At 48.2% G+C, this 18472-nt stretch overlaps 1 protein-coding gene across 1 annotated transcript; it reads right to left on the minus strand.

Annotated features, from left to right (window-relative positions):
- Positions 1-6237: 6237 nt before the first annotated feature.
- LOC123522230 (triggering receptor expressed on myeloid cells 3-like) lies at positions 6238-12697 on the minus strand. The gene is made up of 3 exons (XM_045294742.1): positions 12544-12697; positions 10755-11108; positions 6238-6575 (listed from the first exon to the last, which is right to left on the minus strand). Exons 1-3 carry the CDS (start codon positions 12611-12613, stop codon positions 6541-6543), a joined length of 459 nt encoding a protein of 152 aa, XP_045150677.1. The 5' UTR covers positions 12614-12697; the 3' UTR covers positions 6238-6540.
- Positions 12698-18472: the final 5775 nt, after the last annotated feature.

Below are 18472 nucleotides of genomic sequence, written 5' to 3' on the forward strand. Positions count from 1 at the left end.
GCTTGCCCAGTCCCGGGGTCATTCCCTGAGCCACGGTTGAGTCAGTGCATCCATCTATCTCCTTTTCGCTCACCCTCCTCTAGACCAACTGTAGTGTCCCTTTCTAATGTCTGACCTTTTGTGATGATGGGGTCCCAGTAAGATGGAGTCTTGCATCCTTGTTTCTAAGGGGAGTTCCGGCTGTGTTTCTTCTAAGACTGCTCTGCCCCTTCTGGCGGCTGTGGGCTAGTCATTGCTGTGGACAGCGCCACTGTTCAAAGGCATCCATCGCCTTCCATCTTCGTCAGCCGCTGTGCAGAGCACATGCACAGGAGTGACTGAGAAGACCTCGGTCAAGCAAGCGACATCTTTCCTTTTCCGAGCCTTTAAAGAGTTCTCTTGCAGGGCTGCCCGCTGCACACCTGGCTTCATTGTATTGACGGTGCTTCCATAGGCATTGGTTGCTGATCCAAGGAGGATGGAATCCTGGATCGCTTCAGTCGTAGCTCTCTATTCCTCAGCGGTAGTAACATTTTACTTTTGTTTAAACCAAAGGAGCATTCCCACTGAAGTATTGTGGGGTCGATATGTAAGTATTGCTATCCCCGGAGAAGAAGACATGGTGGGGTGGGGGGTCGGGGGTGAGGGAGCAGGGCCAGAGAAGCTGGTAGAGACTGGAACCCTGGTCTCTGGATTCCCTGGCTTGATCTTTGCCAACTGTTGCCAGGACAATCAGAGACAATGGAGCATCCCCTTCTGCATTTTCCCTGGAATCTCCTCAAGGAGATTCGGCACCCCATGATGCCTCATGGGAAGGCATCCTGGGAGATCGAAGTAGCATTTCCTTGTAGCTATCCTATCCCACCACGATCAGTGAAGTGTGTGCCTGAGGGACGGAGAAGGCCAGGTGCTGTAGGCTGACCTGAGTGCTCCTTGTCTCAGGTGAGTTAAGGACGAGGTGAAGCAGGGGAGGCCTCTGGTCTAGAACCTCTGGTGTCTGAACCATGAGAAACACTTCCCTTTCCTTTGGAACCTCTAGAGATCACTCACGGAGCAGACGCTGCACACAACAGTGCTTTGGGTTTCCTTGAATCTGGCATGAGAGTCCAGGTGAGCAGAAGTGTGTGTGGACCAGTGCTCTTTCTTACGGTTTTACTCATAGTATTCTGAAGCACTAGGCATAGATGGAAGGTTGATGGGTCAGTCTTTGTGTGAGAGTAAACTACTGGTCAAATCTTCCTTGTGTCCTATTTAAGTGGGTTGGAGATTAGCTTAAAAGCTTTTGCTAGACATTCTGGGATCAGAACTAATTGCAAGCAGGCAAGGCAGCTGAAAGGCTTATAGCCGATTCAGGAGTTGGAGCTATCTGGGTTTGAATGCTGATTCCACCACCTGCTACTGTGAAACCTTGGCTAAGTCACTCAGCCTCTCTGTGCTTCAGTCTCCTATCTGCAAATTGGGAATGAGCACAGTATTTACCTGATAAATGTGTGAGAATTAGATGAGAGGATATTTAAAAGCACTAAATATATACTGTTCAGTAGAGGGTATCTATAACTTTTTAGTACCAATTTGAAGGAATCCCTCTTCCAATGGTCCGTGCTAATCTCTTACCGCCTCCTTTGGTAAGAGACCGACACATTCGTAAGCAGCCTCCATCTGCTGTGACTCCACTCCAACCTCCCACCGCAGGGAGCTGTAGCCATCAAATGATAGGGAATGACCCGCAATCTTGTTGTCAGGGGTCCGGGCTTTGAGGGGACCAGGGTGAAGCTGGCGCCCTGCGTCCTGCACAGAGTCATCATGTGCATGGCAGGACACAGCATCTCTAGTCTCTTCCCAGTGTTCACAGGAGCACTTCACTCCCTCACTTATGACAATAAAAAATGTCTGAAGACATTGCTCAGTGTCCCTGGGGTGGAAGCCCAAACCCTCCTGTGTGTGAACCCTGATTGAAAGACATTGAGCAAAATCCACCCCCCACCCCTGTTTAGCACCACTTCTTGACACTCTCGGATGAAAAAACAAAAGCAGGGACGATGATTAAGGCCACTATGGGTCAGTATCGACCCGATGGCAGTGAGCTTGGGTTTGGCAGTCGGGAAGTTGAAGGTGTTGCTGCTGCTGCTGCTTTGGGGCACAGCTGAGCCAGATGATGTCATCTCTCTGTCTCCGTCTCTCACCAAGCACATCTTTGACCTCATTCCCAGGCAGATCATTTCCACACAACAGAAAGCCACGACCCTCATATCTCACTGATCTATGAGCCAGCCCAAGAAAAAACCCGCTTCCGTATAGTTCTAACAGTCTCAGCAGAGACTCTGATTGGCTCGAGCCAGCTCATGTGCTCATTCCTAAACTAACCCATGTGGCCAGGGGCTTGATCGACCAGATCTGGGTCACACATCTTCCCTTGTGAGTGTGGACAGCTCTATCAGTAGAACCACGTAGGATGGCACCCGCCTCCATGAGAAGCAGGGACGTTGCTTCCCAAGGAAGAAGGAGAGGCGTGCTGGGCAGTCAGCGCCCACCGCGCACCATGCCCTCAGGATGGCATCCTCACAGAGGACTGGGGCTCTTTGCCTGACTTCACGCGGTTCCCCAAGCTCTTCTGGACAGTCACCCTGTGTTGGTATCATGTCTTCTTCACTTCACTCTACACATCTCTCTCTGATACAACCCGTTCCCCCATCACCCCAGCCACCCATGGCGCTCGCACACCTGGTCCGCGTTCTGCCTCCAGACCGTGATGGCTTCCTTTCAGAAGGACCATTTTGCAAAGTGTTGCTTTAGACAACCATAGGAAATCTGGCAGACAGGCCTGGCCATCAACTTCTACAACCAGCCAACGAAAGCTCTATGGACTAACAGCTCTCAGTACAAGAAGACAATGTTCAAAAATGGATTATGGGGATTGCATGACTCTTCTCCATAGGCTTGAACGATTGAATGATATGATGTGTGAATTATATGCCACTACGATTACTTAAAAAACAAAACCCCATGGATCACAGTGATCTAACTGACAACTGATCGCCCAGGACGTGCCAGTGTTTTGGTATGACATGCATGGAGTTCCATAGGATGGGGACAGCTTGAGGATGGCTAACAGCAATGGCACCGTGTGCAGTCTGTGAGCTCTGGTAGTAAATACACATGCAAACAAATTACGCAGAGAAATTTGGAGGTGATGTTTCTAGAGAACTTAATCTGAAACTGGGTGGTTGGACAAGAAAAAGAATAGATGGTTCATCTCTCTCTCGTTTCATCAAAAGAGAGAAAATCTACTCCCTGCAGAGGCTGTTTTCTGTTTACAGAACGTCCACTGGGCAAACGGAGGGGAAGTGTGTGCTAGCCGAGGACAGACCCTAAGCACGAGCTGTTCCCGCACCATCTGGAAGTAGTCCGACAACTGGAAGGCTGGGCAGAGGCTGCAGAAGGTGGTGGGCCCCTGATGCTGACCCTCATGGACAGTATCTCAGGGCAGCCTAACTGAGGCTAGGTGGAGTAGTGGTTACAAGTTGGGCTGCTAACTGCAAGGTCAGCAGTACAAAAGCCTCAGCCACTCTGTGGGAAATTGATGAGGCTTTCTACTCCTGTAAGATTTACATGCTCAGAAACCCACAGGGACAGTTCTGCTATGACTTAGAGGGTCGCTGTAGGTCATTATCGACTCGATGGGAGTGAGTGAGCTTTGTATGTTGAGATAGAATGTCTGAAACCCCTACCCGTTTTAACAGAAATGCTCTGACTGGTGTTACCTCAGGACTGACAAGTCCAATAGAACATAATCATCTGCCTCCTCCCCCTCTTCCTCCTCAGTGACGGCTCCAGTTCTAGTTGGAGGAGAAAGCCCCACTCTACAGAGGGGACTCCCCAGGGAGGGTGCTGGTGGACCAGTGGTGCCAACAACGGCTTCCAGGAGGACAAAGTAGAGCTGGGTCATCAAGACCACAGTCCTTGGCGTGTTAGGCCGGGTTGTCTAGAGCAACAAAGCCAGTGGCAATCATATAGAAATATACATACGGAGGAGCTATATATCAAGAAGTGCTTTGATTTCAAGAAAGCATCCCAGGCCAGTCCAACTCAAATCCCTAAGTCCAATGCTAGCTGAAACCCGCTTCAGACTCACGTAAGAGAAGGCAGATGACACAAGGTGAAGTGGGATCACCGGTCAGCGGGTGCAGTCCCAGGGGTCCAAGGTCAGTGGGAACATGACAGGGTGCCACCAACCCAGAGGTTGGCTCCCAGGGCCCGCAGCCCACATGGGGGTGCCCCTGGAGGCAGAGAGAATCCCAGAAAGGCTGAAGGCAAGCGAAGAGGAGCTCTCTGTCTCTCTCATAGAAAAGTCCACAGCTCCAAGGACGCTTCACCAGGCTGTGACCTGATTGGTCGTTTGGACACTTCCACACAGGTGCATGTTAACCTAAACACTAACTGCCACAATGAGTTACATTCAGCATCCCCAATGCCACGCACAACAGCCCCCTTGGCCCCCCTGCCCCCTTGACCCTGCCTGATGCTGCCTGGCCCCAGGGTTGACATTTTCCCTATAATTCTGTCATCTTACAAGTACCTTCAGGTTCTGGTGTCTCGAACCAGAATCCAATCCAGACCTTGATTAAGACAACCATGCCTTTGATCACTACAGCCACTCTGAGAATGCCGCAGCCTAGGCCCAGGATGAGATCCTCCACCTCGCTCAGATCAACAGCCCTTGCCTCCTTGTGTGGTCTCAGAGTCAACTCCATAAATATGGGATGTGTCGCCAGATGTGATTTGCAGGCCCCTGGGCCCTGGTTGGACACAGAGCCCTTTGCTCTCTGGACCACAGGCTAAGGGGAAGAAACAGTGAGGAACAGGAGAGGGTAGAAGACAGAAGCAGACCGGTGTCCACTTCAGTCGGGTGCTGAAACTCCCAGAAGAAAAAGGGGGTGGTGTCAGTGTGAAGGGGAGGCTTTCAAGGAGGTGGCCAACCTCCCAGCTCACCCTAGGGGTCACTTGCACAGCACAGTAATCGATAAAGGGACGTCATGACATTGTGGTGAACTACGATGGACTTCAGCTATACCTCCCCACCCCACTCTCACCGGGGGCAAATGGCACCCCGTAATGTGGGACCCTGGATTCTAGTGGCCAAGCCGACCAATGGACAAAGTGAGCAAATCTCTCACCCACTCTGGTTGCAGTTTCCTGTCTGACCTGTAGGGGTGCTAGAGTACCAGAGCTGCAAGAAGGACGCCCACGGGCGGGCTCTGGGCAGTAACTAATTCCATTAGACTTACCTGCCCTGTTTGTTTGGCTTTCCTCTGTTTTGCTTTTTATATTTATGCATATGCCCCACCACAAGCCAATGATAAATCAGACTTTCTCGAGGTCGGATCTAGCCATCCATCGGTTTTAAAAGATCTCCAGAAATTGGAAAGGGGAGGCAGAGTTAAGAACCATTCACTTATCCTGCATCCTCATTAACGCTTATTCCTAAATGCTGATTAATCTAAACACATATTTTTTGGGTTAAACGAAAATGATTTCATCCAACACTGAAATGACAGAGAAAGAAAAATTCTATCACGTTCTCCACTCATTCCCATCCTTCCATATTCTCATCCATCCCACGCATCATATCCCCCTTTCTTTATTCTTATACTTCCACACTTTACAGAGCACTGATGAAGCGTGGCTGATGACGGAAGGACTGGGGGTTTCAAGCCACCAGCAGCTCTACGGGAACAAAGACGTGGTGGTCTGCTCCCATATCGTGGCAGCCTAGGAAACCCTCGGGGCGGTTCTGCTTTGTGCTCTAGAGTGGCCACGAGCCCACAACACACAACAACACGCTACTTCTAGGACCACTCTGAGTTGGCATTGACTTGCTGCCAGGGATTTGGAGTTTTGTTTCGCTTGAGTGTAACTGCAGTGATAAACATTCTGTCTTTCTTTCCTGCTACCGCCCCGCTTTGATGCTGCTTCCTTGACTGCCAAAACGATGCAGGGAAGCCTGTGAGAGACAGACCGCGGGGGTCTTGCCTTGTTTGTCTGCGTCTCCAAGGTTTTCATCTTCCCACTTGTCTATCGCTCTCACTGAGTGGAAAACCTCTGCGCTTCCTTTCTCTGGCAGACCTCTGCCTTCCTCGGGTTCTGTTCATCATCATTTCAAGACGACACACGTTTCTATCCATTGAAAAGCTAGGGACCAACACAACCATTCGCTTGATTTTAGACACTGAGAGGATGATCCTTTTTTAGCTCCTTGTCTTTTTATTTATAGCCTGGGTAACTCTGAGAAGAGCATATTTTCACATGTATCTTTTATTATTTTTTAAAAATTGGTTTCTTCCAACTAAATGCTCAAGAATAAATGGCTTGCAGTGTGATCCAGATGCTTGGAGAAGCAGGGGCCCCCCGCAGGCTGGTCACTTGGCTGGGTATTTAGGGACTGTGGCTGTTACATCATCAGGTAGTGGGGTTAGGATTCACAGCACAGATTTTTGGGGACCCCATTCAGCCTCTCACAGGGTAGGGTGGCGTGTCCATCAGCTGCAAGGAGGAGGCTTCTTCTCAGGGTTTGCGTTGTGCTGGGAAGGCTGCCTCACCTGAGAAAAGAGAAAGAGATGCAAACCGACAGCTTTTGACCATGAGCTCATTCATCCCAGGCTCGATTCTATGCCCCGCCTACTTTGTTGTTCTTTTTCTTCCCCTGTGGTTTACTTCATCAGGCTTGCAACCAACCACGCATGGGCGTTTGGGCTCCACTCATCTGCTGCCATCTCCTCCTTGCAACATCACTCATCCCACTTCCTGCCTCGGTTTCCTGTTTCCATTCCTCCCCCGTTCCCAACCCTCTGCCCTCTGTCTTGGGCAAACGCTGCCCTCTGGATGGCAAAGGGTTGATTATTCCATGACGGGAGTTGTGTTCGGTTCCAGACCTGACGAAGTTGCCCCGTCTGGTGGGTTCCACCCGTCTCTGTCTGCCCATGAAGCCTGGGCTCATTTATGCTGCTTTGTTGTTATTGTTCCACCTTCTTCTGCCACTCTCGCTAGGATGCTGTCATGTGATCGTGTTTAGATTTGTACCTTTTCTTCTGAAGACAAACCTAGATTGAAGGAGCTACAAACGCTTCGCCCTTTCCGCCTCTAAGATCCATTCCATCCCTAGAGCCTAAATCAGCCCAGTGCCCATGAGGAATGAAGTTTAATTCTTCTGAGATCCAGACTTCTGGGGTCCGTGGACTTAGGGTGGTTCACCCAGGCCATTGCCCTGAGATCTTTTGAATCTTATGAGTTCAAAACCTCATAAGTCTTGAGAAATTGGCTTCCTAAAGTTGTCTTTTGAGTCACACAATAGCCTAATAAGTCTTTCAGTAAAGACTGTTTGGCCTCAGGAATTGGGGTCTTTGGGGGAAAAAAATCTCTGATGGTAAATTGTTTTAATATAAATTCTGTTCTGGAAGGTCTCAAATCTTTTGAACGTTCTGAGTCTCTAGTAGAATGTAACCCTGAGGGGCAAACTCAAACCCAAATCTAAACCCCATTCCTAATGGTGGTCACTCATATCAATCTTGCAAATTGTGTGTTACATAAACACTGCATTTCTATGATTGTTTCAATATCATTTTTTGTTTAGTATCATTTTTATTTTGACAAACATCAGTCCCGGCTCACTCTCTCTGCAGTTGGCCCTGACACTGCCCGAAGACCTTATCAGAACAGAAATGAGGATAAGTCGGGGGACAGGTTCTGGGGCATCCCTTGGAAATCATGCCTCGATGCCAGGGTCTGCAGCAATTGCCTCTGTCCTCTCAAGCCTGACTCTGGGCCCCACTCACCCAAGACCCCACTTCCCAGAGAAGGAAGAACAGGACTGAGAACACCACACCCTTGTTCAGGATGAAGCCATATATCAGGGCAGGCGCAAGCATTGTCAGGCCTGTAAAGTCAAGGTCAAGCATTGTCGGGCCTGTAAAGTCAAGGTCAAGCCTTGGCTTCTCAAGTTCGATGCTACAGAGTCCTAAAGGGAGAGTGTCTGGGGCACACACTGCTCTGCAGACCAGCCTGCCTTATGGCCACAGGGGCAGCCAAGAAGAATTTCCTACCTGTCGAAGTTGGGGCCTTGCCCTTGCCTATGATCTTCAACTTTGGTCTTCCCCCAGTGAAAAATAAAAACCCACTGCTGCAAGTCAATTCTGACTCACAGGGACCCTATCAGAGAGAGTGGGACAACCTCGTAGCGCCATCATCTTTACATGAGTAGACGGCACTTCTTTCTCCCGTGGAGCACCTGGGGATTTGAATAGCTGACCTCATGGTTGGCAGGCATGCACTTAACCACTGCACCACCAAGGCTCCTGGCTCTCTTCCATGGGATTCTCACTCTTCTCATGTCGCAGCATCTCCTTACTCCTTCTCTCCTGGTGGCTTCATCTGCAAGGATGCCCTGAGTCTGCCACTCAGTGGCCCAGGCTAAGTCTTTAACGTTCTCCGTTGCCCACCGAGTGGATTCACACCCAAGGTGGCCCCATGCTATCTGAATGGAGCTGCTGCTCTGTAGGGTTTTCCTGACTGGTTTTTGGAAAGTAGATCACTAGCCCCTGCTTTCTAGGTATCTCTGGATAAACTTGAACCTCCAACTTTTAACCAGCTGAGTGGGTTCACCTTTTGCATTACCTGTGAAGTCTCCTTATAGGACCTCCAGAAAATAAAATAATAAACCCAAATAAAACAACCTCACTGCCATCGAGTCAATTCCGGCTCATAGCGATTCTATAGGACAGAGTAGAACTGCCCTGTGGGTTTCGGAGACTGCAACTTCTTATGAGAGTAGAAACCCCCATCTTTCTCCCACCAGGGAGTGCCTGGTGCTTTTGAACTGTGGACCTTGTGGTTAGCAGCCCAACACGGGACCTGCTACACTACCAGAGCTCCATTTAGAGGACCTGTGGTAGTTACATAATTTCATGCCAACTTGAAAAAATATAAAAGTGTAGGGATGGAGTTTAACCTTTCACTCAGGTCACAGCTTGATGGTACCTCCCTGTGGGCGTGGCCTTCTCATAGGAAGGGTCCTGGGACCCTCCCCCTCTCTCTGCCTTCACCTTCCTGCTGGCTGACCCTGGTTGCTTTGAGCCCTGTGATGTGGCCACTGCCGTGGGATCCGCACAGCTTTGCACCCACCGGCCTGTGATCTTTCTGCATTCCGCATCACTGAATGAGTCTTCATGAGTCTGAAGAGGGATTTATGGGCTAGTGTTGCACGTATGGACTTGAGTTGAACTGGGCCAGGGCGTTTTCCTGATATACAATTACGTCTTGATATAAAGCTCTTTCTTACACATATCTGAGCATCACTCGATTTGTTTCTTTGGTCACCCAGCCTAACACCGGATCTAATCCTCAAGTGCTCCCATCGCCCACTGACAGCTCAATGCTACTAGGGCACCTTTCTCTCTCTCTCTCTCTCACACACACACATACACACACACACACACACAGTAATAGCCCTGGTGATGTCGTGGTTAAATGTTAAGTGGTTAAGCAAGGCCAGCAGTTCAAATCCATCAGCTACTTCTCAGGAGAAAGACGAGGCTTCCTAGTCCCGTAAACAGTTAGTCTTGGAAATCCACAGGGGCAGTTCTACCCCGTCCTGTAGGGTCGCTAGAAATCATAATTGACTTGATGGCAATGAGTTTGGTTTTCATGGGGCTTCACTAAGAACCCAGGAACATTAAAATAAAATGCACATTTCCCATTCAAATGTCCAAGACTATGCATCTGTGTGAAACACGACACATTACGTACTGTTGTTAGAGGACCGTGCTTGCTACTCGCACAGGATGAGCAGGGGGCAATTGTTGTGATGGCAAAAACGTTTCCTCAGGGAAACGTGCCAGACCTTTTTCTCCCCAAGGACGTTTCTGTTTTCTTGAGATGCTTTCCTCATGAATGCGCTGTGTCCTTCAGGAAACTGCGTGAAGATTACCACCTACTTTGTCACCATCCCTTCTTTATTCTTAATATTATTTATTTTCTCTATGATCCTTGCACCCAATCTCTCTGCCTTGAATTGAACATCCCAACCGATCCCCTCAGAAATCTGTGCTCTGACCGAACTCGAAGGAGACTAAGAAAATCCGTGCTCTGACCGAACTCTAAGGAGACTAAGAAAAATGCATTACTGAGAGAACTTGTCTGCAGCCATCCATTGGCTGCAGCAATATGCTTAAACCCATTTTCTTAGGAATAAACCCGAGCACTGAGGAGCTAGAACTCTAGTAGCAATGCTTTTGGACCTAGCTTTGCCTCGCGGTGTATGTACAAAGAGTTTGTAGAAAATTCCCATGATTTGTTCATTAAAATTGTCCACTCGCTTTGACTACAAATGTCCTTTACATAGAAATCAAAGTCACCAGCACTGAGTTGATTTGCAACTCCTAGTGTCCGAGTGGAACTGTTCCATAGGGTTTCAGAGGTTTTCATCTTTATGGGAGTAGAGAGCCTCATCTTTCTCCCACGGACAGATGGTGAGTTTGAACAGCCAACCTTTCCACCTGCTGACCTTCGTTCGCATTAGCAGCACAATAGTTAATCACTGTACTGTTAGGGTTTATATGTGTACATATATACACCCGTAGATGTGTCTGTGCATACTACACCTATATATGTATAGGCATAGGTATACCTATATATAAAACCAAAACCAATGGCCATTGTGTGGCCCACCATTAATTGACTCTACCTAAGGAGGGGAGCTCAACAAAACCCCTTCTTTTTCTCACCATTGCAGTAGACCAGGCGATAGGGATGATGCAGGACAAAGAGGTCCTGAGGAGAGAGGTCGATCACACACTGGTACAGCCCCGCGTCCTGCCTCTGGAATCCTATCACAGTGACCTTCATGACGGCATCCGTGGGAAAATCCTCCAGCAGGAACCTTCCAGACCGGACGGATTCTGCCTCTAGGCTTTTGGTTGTCGTCCGCACCAGCGTCTCAGGCGGGCCCTGGCTTCTCACCCGCTGCCAGGCCTTCAGACTGGAGCCGTACTTTCTGTCATTGTAAGGACAGAGCACCGTCAGGTTGGCTCCTTCCGTGAGGCACTCTTGCTCCTCTCCTATGTCATCTGCTTGGGACCCTGGAATGAAGATTAAGGGGGTGTCACCCATCAAACACTTTTCCTGTCACTTCTGCCCCCCACCACCCATCAGCCACCAGACCACAGGTCAAAGGGAGTCCAAGCACCATCAGAGTTAGGAGACATTTGGATCACTGTAAATTATTTTGAAAGGGATGTCTACCTCCTGCTTCCTTCCCCCAGCCTCCCTGCCTCTACTCACTCCACACATGCTTTGAGCAATTTCAAGAGAATCATATAGACATGCATATACCACCAAGAGATACACATAAGAAACAAATAAGGCACAATTATAATGGATTGAATCTAGGCGATTCTAGGTGATAAATGCATAGTGTGTGTTCTTTCTAGGTCTTTGTAGGACGGAGACCCTACAAAGATAGAGAGCCAAGAAAGAACTCCCTCAGCTTTAGCCTCCGAATCCTACTTGTAGTTCTCCAGAGGAGCCCCTTGCTTTCTGGAACACTGTCCTGTGTATGAAGGCCTGGTGGCCCCAACTTGAAAGTTGTCCCCACTGCTGCCTCAGAGTGGAGTCACTGGAAGAGTTCCCACCTCCAAAGATCTCTTTGTAGTCTCCTCCCCACCATGCCATTGAGCACCATATGCCCAGTTGTGTCCTTGTCACCACCACCAACATCATAATGGCATTTACCGAGCACTTACTATGTGCAAGATACTGAGCCAAGAGCTTAATTCTAATGACAGCCTTCTTAAGGACCTACTGTTTGCTGCCTGTTTGGAAAAGAGGACAGTGGGGTGCACAGCGGTCAAAGAAACGTTTCAAGGTTACACACAAAGCGGCTTTGAATCCACCTTGGTCTGACTTCTGACCCCTAAGGCTCTTCACAGTCCTCTCTGTGCCCCGCTGCAGTCACCTCCACTGAAGTGCTGTCGCTATGACACTCTTTGGCTCCTTTGATGGTGTGGGCCTTTCCTGCTCCCCACACCGATCCTCGCTGGGGACAGAGTGCTCCTTGGGGGGACAATCTGCCTCTTCTTCCTGGGCTGTCTGCATGGGGATGGGGGTTGCATGAAGGACTCTACCTAAGTTTCTCATGCTCAAGGTGCAGTAGGGGGACCCCCAGCTTCTAGCTCGTGGTCCAGCCCCTGCTGTGGCCCAGTCTGCGTTCTTCACCTTCCTTTTGGCCCTGCTGCCTCTCACACATACCCTCGTGCCACCCAGACCAGCCTCTCACTAGGCATCTCCTCTTGAGCAGGAGTCCGTGTGGCACAAACAGTGAAACCCTGTGCTGCCAGCGGAAAGGCTGGTGACTGGACAGAACACGGAGAAGAAAGGCCTGGCGATCAGATCCAGACAGGCCAGAGTCGTGATGATTGTACAAAATGCAGTTCTACCCCGAGACACACGGGTCTCCATGAGTCTGCATCGACTGCCCAGCAACAAGTTGCCCTTAGCCTCCCTGCCTTTTCTTACCTGAGATGTAGAGCAGAAGCAGCAGCAGCAGCAGCAGCTGTGGCCCCTTCAAAAGTCCTGTCCCCCTCATGCTTTCCTGCCTGGGGTGTGCCGTTCTGTCTTCCGGGCGTCTCCAAATGTAGAGGATGCAGACCCCCACAGATGGTTGTGGTCTTGCTGAGTGGCCGAGAGACTTCGCTGTTCCTTTGCAACCGTGAGCTCCTGGGGAACTGTGAGGAGGGGGAGGAGCTTAGAAATGTGCAGAAGGCAAGGAAGAGAGCCCTGCTCTTGCGACACTTTCCTTCCTGTCTTCCCCACATCACAGGCCTGTTGGGAAACACTCAGTGTGTCCCCATGCTTCACCACAACCAGGTTATTGTCCTTGGCTGGGTCTCTCAGACCCACTCGCTGGATCTCCAGTGTCTTCTCCACTTCCTGCTCCGTTCTCATCCCAAGACAGTCCCATCCCTTGCCACTGGCCACGTCACCTCTCCTGGTCTCCCTCTGGAATGATGCTTGTTGGTCCTAACAGTCCCTTTCAAGGGTCCTGCTGACCTGTCTTCTGAAGGTTTCCTCTACACCAGTGCTTCTCAAACACTGGCTGGCAGCCCAGTCCCCAAGGAAGCCTGGTAAAAGTACACATGCTCAGGGTCCTCTGGCAGACATTCTGATCTGGTAGATCTGGGGGGTGGCCAGGGAGTTGCCTGTTTACAAGTAAACACAGGGAATTGTGAGGCAAGTGACCTGTGAGGCAATAGGACCTGTCTGCAAATGATCAGGCCAGGCCAAGTGGATCCTGAGTCAGCCCTCGGTTTTCCTGCCTGTGGATCAGCCATGTGCTTTCCTGAGCCACCCAGGCCAGGGGTGGACGCCAGGACAATGACAGTGATGATGACAGTGGAAGTCATGACCACTGGGTGTGCGGGTTTCTTGACAGGAATGCCTCTTTTAATCGGATCCTATGTGGGAGATTGTGCATTAGCTGGTTGTCATGCTTAGCTCTCTGGCACCAAACACCATCTCTATGCTGGGCGTATGATCTGGGTGGGGGGTGGGGGTGGGGTGTCAGCAGGACTCAGAGCCCACTTCCCTTTCTATTGAAGGTGGACGCAGCTGTTTCCCTCCCAGCTGGTAGTCAGGGTGCAAGGATGTGGCTTGGCATGAACTTGGCCATATTCATGGTTCTGCCCGGGGGTTCTGGCTCCTGAGGGTGTCTTGAAGGATGTAGAGCAGCAGTTCTCAACCTGTGGGTCATGACTCCTTTGGGGGTTGAGCGACCCTTTTATAGGGGTCACCTGATTCATAACAGTAGCAAAATTACAGTTATGAAGTAGCAACGAAAATGTTATAGTTGGGGGAGGGGGTCACCACAACAGGAGGAACTGTATTAAAGGGTCACGGCCTTAGGAGGGTTGAGAACCACTGATGTAGGGCCATTTGGGGAAGTCACCCAGAGGCGATGAATGTTTGCTCTTGGAAGTTTAGGAGGAAACTGATCTTGACTCAAATAGAGTCTGGGGTGGGGCTGGGGGTGGGGAAAGCCAATGGTTAGCATGCTCAGCTGCTAACCAAAAGGTTGGAACACAGTTCTGCTCCTGATACATGAAAGGCCGGGGGGTGGGGAGGATGCCCTGAGTGAGAGTGGATTCAAGGGCAACTGGCCTTGAAAGGGAGGCCCCACCATTATTCCCTTACCATGAGGCCCTTTCCCTTTAGAATCTAAAGAATCTTTAGAATCCCACAAACTATCCTGGTTGCAATCTGTTGACATGTACAAGACACAGGGAGACCTGCATTCATCTCTTGGGGGGAACCTAAACACCCAAAATCACTGCGTTGAGTCAAAGCTCACTCACAGTGACCCTATAGGACAGGATAGAACTTCCCCAGGTGAGTTTACAAGAGTAAAAAGCCCATCTTTCTTCTATGGAGAGGCTGGTGGTTTGCTCCTTTGGAGAAACTAAATGGAACATTACACGGGGAAATTGCGAGAGGAGCAGGGAAGGTGGAGTGCTCATGAGGATCCAAAATTGTGACATGTTGCCACCACCATTCCTGTACCTTGTGTGTTCCCAGGCAGCACATAGACATGGGCAGAACTCTGGGTTATCCTAGTATGTACGACTTTGGGTGCTTACTAGAGAGTAAAGCCACTCTCTCCTCTTGGGTCCTGGCTCATACGTGGTGACATGTTACTTGTATTGCTTTGGTCCCATCCCCCTCTGTGTGTATCGCGTTGTGTTGAGGATCCAGTGATAACATGAAAGGAGGCATTTCTTGACCTTTCCCTCTAGATCCTCCAATATCAACCTGCCATTATATTTTTTGAAACAAAACAAAGTCTTGTATATGTCGACCCTATAGCTGTTAGAGTAGAACTGGGCCCCCAAGAGTTTTCTGTGGATGACTTCTCGGAATTAGAGACCAGGCTTTGACTCTGAGGTGCATCTGAGTAGATTTGGCTGTAAAATATTCCCCTTAGTAGCTGAACAGACAGCCATGGAACCACTCATAGGCTCCTTGAATTCTAGTTTCCCTCAAGTCTGTTCTGAATCATAGTGACTGTACATGTGTCAGAACAGAACTGTTCTCCAAAGCCTTATCAAAAGCCACCTTTTTGACGCAATCATGTTAACTCAGTTGCCTCTTCCTAAACATATGGGGTTTTGGGGTTTTTGTCTTTTGAACATATGTTCTTCTTCTTTGTCTTACAATGGAGGCCAGAAGTCCCAATTCTATGTGCTGGCCTCAGAGAGTGAAGGCTTTGGTCTGCTGCCTCATTTCAGCATCTGTACACCCAGAATTCCTTGGAGATCTCTGTGTGTTTGGGCAGCAAGCGTCCCTGGGTCTGGACGTTTCACAGTGCAGGGATCTCAGGTAAAATTCAGCATTCCATTCTCATGTCTTCCTTTTTCATTGTCGTAGGTCCCTCTGGGGAGCCCTGGTGGCATAATAGTTACGAGTTGGGCTGCAAACCATGGGTTAATGGTTTAAAACCACGAGCCTCTCCACAGGAGAAAGATAGGGCTTTCTACTCCTTTAAATAATTATAGTCTTAGAACCCCCCAGGGGGAGTTCTACCCTGCCCTTTGGGTCACCCTGAGTGTGGATTGACTCATGGACAGTGAATGTAGGTTTTTGTTGAAGGTCCTTCTAATCACTGTTGTCTTCTTTCTCCTTTTATCTCTTGTAAGATAAACAGTGATGAAGGCCACACCACAGGGAAGCTCTCTTTACCTTGAGTCTGGGCTGTGACAGATCAAGAATGTGCCTTTCATCCTCTTATTGGTTTATCCCATCAGATCATATTTTGGGAATCATTAAAGAACTGCTGCATTGTATCACTACATGACTCCCAAGCCACAAATAACCAAGTGAACACATAATGTAGGGATACACAACTCCATGACAGCTGGACAGTGAAAAAGGAAGACAGAGAGAATGACACACTTGAAGTGTGGTGTCAGTGAAGAATATTGAAGATACTGTGGACTTGCAGAAGAACAAACAAGTCTGTCCTAGATGACGTACAGCCAAAGGCTCATTAGGAGCGAGGATGGCTCCACTTCTTCTTGATGATTACTATTCCTTTAATGGAGAAGTGACCTTCTTTTCGGACAATCTTTAAATTGGGAATTAGGTGCGGGTTTATTTATTTATTTTGATTTGCATTTAGTTTTATTTTCTAACAGGTCTATTGGCACTTCATCCACATGCCCTAGAGTTCAATCATATCAAGACGCGTTGTACAAGCATCACCACAATCAATTCCAGGACACTTTATTCTTCTTGTACTCATTGCTATTCATGTAGTTACTTTTTAATTGTGGCAAAAATATATACAACAAAACAATCTCCAATTCAACAACTTCTACTTGTATAATGAAATATTTCGTATTCAACAATTTAAGCTACTTATCAACATCCTCAATAGCTTGCCTACCCCACCCCCACCACTTAATTTCTCTTCTCTCGTAGTGTGCTATCTACCCTTTCACCCAAGTCAATACCTGTCTACTCTCTAGCCTACTGCTTCCTCCTCCCTTGCCTTACCTCTCCCCCTTTGTAACCATCAAAGTCTGTTTCCTTTACGATGAAAACTGTTGTCTTGATTTTTTCTTTTTTTTTAAATAGCCCCCTCCCCATAGTTTAATGTATCTTAATAGCAAACTTACAAGAACAGCACAGAAGACAGACAACATTGAAAACATGTACTTGGAACTCTGGAGACTTGTTACCCATGATGGATCCTTCCCTTGCCCCTCGGTGACTTGCCCAAGCCTTGGTGCTACCAGTCTGCTCTTCCCATGTGAGAGGACCCCCTGCTGGGAGGAGTCCCAGGATAGGCTGCTCCTTTATGGTATCACAAGGACATCCACGCGGTCTCCTGGAGTTGATGGATGCTGGAAGGCACTGTGGCCAGCAGATATTAATCCCTATTAGAATCATCCCATTGACAAACCCCTGCATACCCCCCTAGTAGCAAGGGTGCAGCTAGTTCCTCCAGAAAGGTAACACCAGTTTTTTAGGGAGAGACCCAGCCCCAGTAAGACAAGAGACACAGCTTGAACAGTATAGCTGGCTCCAGGTAGTTTTTTTGACTTATTATTATTAGCTCTCAAAACACAGGGCTTGTCCCTTGCTCTGTATGAGCTGCACGCAAAGTATCACCAAAATGCCACACAGACAATAACCCACAGCAGCAGCCACTACAAGAAAACAAGAGAAACAAATCACAATGTCTCAGGAGGACCTGCACCTAGTGACCTACATAGAGGAAGCAGACTTTGAACCGTCACAGAAAGAAATTCTCAGAATACTGCTTAGAGTAAAACAGGATATGAGGGAATCAATACAGAAAAAGGATTAAAAAATAGAGAAGATAAAATCCACATACTGAAGGTAAATACAAGAGTTAAGGGACAATGCAACAGAAACAAAGAAAATGGTAAGATACCTCTCCAATAGGTTGGAAGAAATGGAGAACCATATCAGCGACCTCGAAGATATCCAAGCATAATTCAACGAACATGAAAGACAATCAAACAAGATAATTAAAGAAGCTGAAGAAAACCTGAAAATAAGCCATGCTATAAATAGAAACAATATCCAAATAATTGTGATATCTGAACAAGATGTAATGAAGAAATCAACAGCCAAAATAGAGAGGGAATTCCTGTAAGAAAACTTCTCCAATATACCAGTAATAAAGGCATATCCTACAATCATCCAGGAAGCAGAAGGGACACTAATTAGACTGAACCCCAAGAAGAACACACCAAGGCATATAGTAGTCAAATTATCCAACTTTGAGAAAAGGAGAAATTCATAAGAGCAGCTAGAGAAAAAAATTCAGCCACGTATACAGGTTATCAGATAAGAATATGCTCAGACTTATCAGCAGAAACCATGACGAAGAGGAGAGAAAGGAGTAGCTTCTTCTGAAAGTTGAACTCTCCATTAAAATAGAAGGTAAGATAAAAGTTTTCTCCAATATGGAAATATTTAGAGAATATGTAAAAAAAAAAAAGAAAAAGAAAAAGAAAGAAACAGAACCAAACAAATAAACCCACACTACAAAAATCACTATCCCACTCACTTTGGACAGAAGACTAACATCCACAGAACACAAACATGAGACCACTGCATAGTGTAACACTGCCCAGAAGTTGTCGCACTGAAAGCAACGCCTAAGACTTCTTTGACCCAACAGAGTAAAGAAGGCAAGAATGAATCCTCCACACATACACAGTGCACATCTAAGGAGGGAGGGAGGAAAATATATAACAAAAGGTACGAGATGACAGCAAAGGATCCATGGACGGCTGTAATTACTCTGATCGTCAAGGGTCTTAATTCAGCTTTAAAGAGACAAAGACTAGCAGACTGGACTAGGAGGCAAAACCCATCATCTGTTGTCTGCAAGAAACACATTTCAAAAGCAGATTGA

The sequence above is a fragment of the Echinops telfairi genome, unplaced genomic scaffold (genome assembly GCF_000313985.2).
Source record: "Echinops telfairi isolate 266 unplaced genomic scaffold, ASM31398v2 ScPeMD7_3533;HRSCAF=4204_1, whole genome shotgun sequence".
In the NCBI taxonomy this organism is placed as follows: Eukaryota; Metazoa; Chordata; class Mammalia; order Afrosoricida; family Tenrecidae; genus Echinops; species Echinops telfairi.

Bases quoted from the DNA above. Each gene is read 5' to 3' on its own strand.
- LOC123522230 (XM_045294742.1), bottom strand. From the start codon at position 12,613: ATGAGGGGGACAGGACTTTTGAAGGGGCCACAGCTGCTGCTGCTGCTG. The intron at 11,109-12,543 runs GTAAGAAAAGGC...TCTTCATTCCAG, and splicing joins GCTTCTGCTCTACATCTCAG to GGTCCCAAGCAGATGACATA. The intron at 6,576-10,754 runs GTGAGAAAAAGA...CTCTTTTCTCAG, and splicing joins TCGCCTGGTCTACTGCAATG to GTGAGGCAGCCTTCCCAGCA.